The 5,121-nt window shown below is 49.6% G+C and overlaps 1 protein-coding gene across 1 annotated transcript in view; it reads right to left on the reverse strand.

Annotated features, from left to right (window-relative positions):
* The window catches only part of ALKBH5 (alkB homolog 5, RNA demethylase), a 26,554-nt gene that overhangs the window by 2,569 nt on the left and 18,864 nt on the right, over positions 1–5,121 (reverse strand). The window contains exon 3 of the mRNA XM_017514871.1: positions 430–585. Coding sequence (XP_017370360.1) covers positions 430–585 — 156 coding nt within the window. The remainder of the gene's footprint in view (positions 1–429; positions 586–5,121) is intronic.

Genomic DNA, 5,121 nt, shown 5'->3' on the forward strand with positions numbered 1-5,121 from the left:
AAAAAAAAAAAAAAAAAAAAAAAAAAAAAAAAAATTATCTCCTCAAATTCCTTTTATCCAACTGTTTTTGCAGTAAGTCCCTAGTTCACTATCATCCAAGTCCCAAGATTCCCTCCTGACATCTAAGTATAATCCTACAATGGCATCTGTCTGGGTGAGACTGGACAAGGAATATCATGGCAAAGCCATGATATTCCCATTTCTAACAGTCTCTGCCTGACCCCTTCTCTCTCGGAGTACAGGCAGTTGGCCAGGGTTAGGTGGGAATGTCACCAATGCCACCAACCCAGAGGAACCATTAAGCTTTTGAAAGGGTGAGCAAGCCAAGTCTCCTAAACAGCCTGCCCCAGGCTTCTCCACACATCTCACCCTGCAGCCAGGTCGTGGGGCTGCTTTGCTGGCCTTTGCTGAGGGTCCTAAGCTGAGTACCTGTGGGCAGCATCAGGGTCTGCCTTGCGGTGGGACCGCTTGGGTTTCAGAGCAGGGTCCCTGTTGTTTCCTGACAGGCGATCTGAAGCATAGCTGGGTGGTAACACGGAGCTGCTCAGGGACTTTGTTTCCAACCGGGGTGCATCTAATCTCGTCCTGCAAAGGAAACATGCATGGGGTCACCAAAGGGCCTCTCTGGTTAAAGTGTGGGGAACCATCAAACCAATTCTCTGGCTAGGCCAAGTGGGAGCCAGCTGGACCTGGAAGCCAGTTAGTCTCTACTCTGTACCTCAGTTTCCTTGAGGTTCAACTAGAGATTGTCTAATCGACTTTCAAAGACCCTCCTCAATTCCAATGTTTAGGAGTAAGGAATGGGAACATTTCTGTTTAGGGACTCCCAATGATAAGCTGTGCTACCCTAGGGGAAAGATCCCAGGGCTCGGTCTCAGCTAAACAAAGCAGCCTCCCCTTACTCCACTCGGACCCAAAGGTTCTCTGGGGCCATCTACTTCACTTGCCAGAGGACCAAGGGCCCCACTGGTAGGTCCCAACACAGGAAGGATCCCTGGTCCAGGCCTGTAGAGGGGCTGGTGAGAAAGAGAACTGAAGCTACCCTATCTTCAGACAGCTACAGACAGGGATGCTGAGACTGAGTGGCAGAGCCAGGGTGGGGAACCTAGGTCCACCACACAACCATAAACAGCTACCTGGCAGTTTCTGCTCATTCCAAGATGCTGACAAGGTAGAGGCTGGAGGGCTTTTGAAGGCACAGTCCCCACCCAGCACCAGGTATAAGGCTTCACGGAATGCATTGCCTAGTAAAGGGAGGGCATACAAATACAGATGAGGAAGAGGATGATGGAGAAGCTGGGTAGAGATAACTCAGGGCAGTGATCCAAGTCCTTCATGAAGCCAGACCAAAAGGGAGCTGAGCCTGGAAAACCTCAAAGAAGCCCTCAGGCTCCCTGTGTGGTACACAGAAGGCTGGCAAGTGAGGCAGGTGGGAGCAAAGGGCAGGAGAAGGACCCATGTAATAGACTGGGTGGGAAGTGATGGGCCACAACTAGCAGAGGCCCTGAAGATATCTTTTTCAGGGTCTCCTAGACACAAAGTAGTAACTTAGTTCTGAAGCAGGGGCTGTGGTCAGGGCAGGACTCTAAGGATACTACTCAAAAGGATCCTGAGGGAAAGTAAACAGGAGGGAAATCCAAGAATTGCCTTGGGCTAAGCTGCTTGACACCTTGGTAACAACTGCATCTGGTCCTCACAGTTCCCCCCACTCCTCATGGCTGCCTCCCCACCTTCTACTGGCTGGCCTGCCATACACAGATGGGAAGGATCAGAAAGGCAGTAAGTCATGCATCCTGCAAGTCTCAGGGAAAAGTTTAAAGCCAAAGTGAGACTTAAAGCCTGACAGGCAATAGTTACTCCGAACCTGGGCAGGATATCCCTCTCCTAAAGGAAGCAGGGGCATCTCCTTCCTTCTAGCTGGGAACCAACGTTCTGATACCTCAGGCCCAAACTGGTGGTTGGGCAGGTAGGACAGGCATCCCTATCCCTTTGCTTTGGCCTTGTCGAGGGGGATGCCAGAAGGCCCAGCTGCAGCAAGTGGCCCTCTAGTTTCAGGCTCCACTATGGACTGCTCCAGACTCATGGATGCAGAACCTAGCACCAAGAGGAGGCACATCTAGTCTTGGCACTACTACTCAGAGTCCAGGGTAGTCACAATCCTTCCTCAGGACTCAGTTTCCTCATACAAGCAAAGGACAGAAATGGGACTGGCTCTGTCTTCTTTCAGCTGAGAGTCTAAGGAATTGAAGGCAAGCTGCCTCCTTCAAGGCTGGAATTCTCTGGGTAGAGGTGGTACTGGGCAACTATCAAAGATGAGGATGTGAAATAGAATTGCTCTTTCAAAAAAAAAGAGTGTTTTGCTTTGTCACCCAGTCTGGAGGACAGTGGTATGATCACAACTACAACTCACTGCAGCCTTGAACTCTTAGGCTCAAGGGATCCTACTGCCCAAGCTTCGCAAGAAGCTGGGACTACAGACATGGGCCACCATGCCGGGCTAATGGTTTTTGTTTTTTGGAGAGACAGGGTACCACTATTTTGCCTAGACTGGTCTCTAACTCCTCCAAGCGATCCTCCCACCTCAGGCTCCCAAAGTGTTGAGATTACAGGTATGAACCACCAAGCCCAGCTCCTGACGAGCTTTTTATTTTCATTTTTTTTTTGAGACAGGGGCTCATTCTGTCGCCTAGGCTAGAGTGCAGTGGCATGATCTTGGCTCACTGCAGCTTCAAGAGATACTCTCATCTCAGTCTCCTGAGTAGCTGAGATTACAGGTACATGCTGCCACACTCAGCTAATTTTTATATTTTCAGTAGAGACGGCATTTCACCATGTTGGCCAGGTTGGTCTCTAACACTTGGGCTCAAGTGATCTGCCCACTCCAGCCTCTCTCAAAGTGCTAGGTTTATGGGCATGAGCCATCACGCCTGGTCCAATAACCTTTACTTAACCAGGCCTTGTGCCACCAAGTTGAGAGATCCAGGTGGCAGAGATAAGGCTAAATAAAATGTTAGTCGTGCTTGACTTAAAGGACTCTAAGGGCCTCACTGAAGAAAGTCTCTCCTCTGGTACCCATAAAGCTAAGACCCTATAGGTGCAAGGTATCCCATGTTCAGGGCAGGAAGGCCCCCGTGTGCCCCAAAAGCCCCAGTGAAGCCCTGATGGGGGCACTCTGGAGTTGTTTCTTCGGGTGAATAATGGATGGTAAGAAAAAAGCAGAGCCACCAAGATGAGAGCTCTTGACACATCCCCTGGGATGTTACAAGTACATCTCATAACAGCTGGAGAATCTCCTGCCCTCCCTACACTTCTAAAAACTCACTAAGCTGCAAGATGCCAGGCTAGAGCTTAACTCCAAGCCCAGTGACCACCAGTAGCTTAACTTCAGAACATACCCCCGTTAAAAGGCAACCAACTCCCATGGCGCAGGCCAGGTCCTCTGGGTTTAGCAGAGAGAGCCACAAATTTGGATTCAGGAGGCCCAGTTCTAGTGGTAAGGTCTGGACCCAGGCCTTCTAAGGTAGCAACAGGAATGAAGACCTGCCTTACAGATCAGTCAGTATTCAAAGGTCAGAGCAAGGCACCTCAGACATGTGAGGTGAGGGTTGACCATGATACCCAGAGAGGTCACCCACAGTGTCAGAACAAAGCAGAGACAAGGGAGGTCACAACAAAGGATGGCTGTAGCACTAATATGTGAACCAAAGGGAAGGGAGGGAGTTGATCCTATCCTACGTCCTTGAAAAAAGCTGCTGGGGTGAATTACTCCCCCTGTAGGGGTTGGAGAGCAAAGCTAAATCCTAGAGCAAGTCACTGGCTTGAGTCATAAAGCTACTACCTATTGATGGTTTCTGGGGCCAGGCACAGTAGCTCACACCTGTAATCCCAGCACTTTGGGAGGCCAAGGTAGAATTACTTGAAGTAGGAGTTTCAGACCAGCCTGGGAAACAAAGCAAGAACCTGTGTCTACTTAAAAAACATAAATAAATATATTTTTAATTAAATAATAAAGTGCAGGTGGGCCCTCCTCAGTGCAGAAGAGCACTGTGCAGGTGGTAGCACCACTATTTCTGGGAAGATGGAAAACCAGCCTGCACTCAGGCCACAATGACCCTCGAGTGAGGGCAGTCCCAAGTCCACTACCAACTACTCTCCAACTTCTGGCTCCACCTTCACCAAGCACCCTTGTGCTAAACACCTGGCTTTCCAATAAAGCGAGGAGGCAGACAGAGACCAATGTTGTGGGCCTATCCAAGCACCTTCTGGCCAAATTAGTAACCTGGGCCCCTAGGGCTAACATCTAAGCTTCAGCACCTTCGAGTATCAGACTCCCAGAAAGCTCAGGCCTGTACCTCACTGGCTCTCCTGCAATAGTACCCATTCTCCTCATGAGACTCTCCTGATCCATCTTCCACCAGCCTCCTGCCAACATCAGGTTTCTCTTTAACCCCTACCCTGCTCTCTCCACAGAGCGGTTCTGAAAGGTGTTAACAGCTTGCTATGACCAGAAGAGCCTAAAAGCACATGAAGTATATTACCTAAAGAGGAGGAGCCCCATGTACATGCTCCTGGGCTCCCAGAAGATCTCACCCATACATAGGCCAGCAAGATCTGTGTAAGGTGTCCAGGCCCCAAGTGGAGCATTTCTAAATCATTCAGACTAGTTACCACAAAGTCATAACTTCAGTGCATACCCGCCGAGGTCCAGGAGCCAGGGCTCCATGCCAGCCCAACAAGAGGACCAGTATCACATCTCCCCAGCTTAGGCCTGGAAAGGTACCAATGTCCTCATCCCGTCTTGGAGGCCAGACACCAAGTTTGCTTTCCCCTACCTGGGTCACTGAACACCACACCTCTGGGTTTCCCTTCCCTCCTACTGCATGTGCTTCTGCTGACACTACACCTCCACTGAGCACAGCCTTCCTCATCCTCTACTGTCAAGATCAGAGAAGAGGTATGGTGAGGAAGAAGGAAGGTATGGGGAGAAAGAGAGAAGGTATGATGAGGAAGAGGCTAGGAGAAGCCCACCCAGTATTCACAAGTTTAACCACAACTTATTTATTTATTTATTTATTTATTATTATTATTATTTTTTTTGAGTCGGAGTTTCGCTCTTGTTGC

The sequence above is a fragment of the Cebus imitator genome, unplaced genomic scaffold (genome assembly GCF_001604975.1).
Source record: "Cebus imitator isolate Cc_AM_T3 unplaced genomic scaffold, Cebus_imitator-1.0 Scaffold538, whole genome shotgun sequence".
In the NCBI taxonomy this organism is placed as follows: Eukaryota; Metazoa; Chordata; class Mammalia; order Primates; family Cebidae; genus Cebus; species Cebus imitator.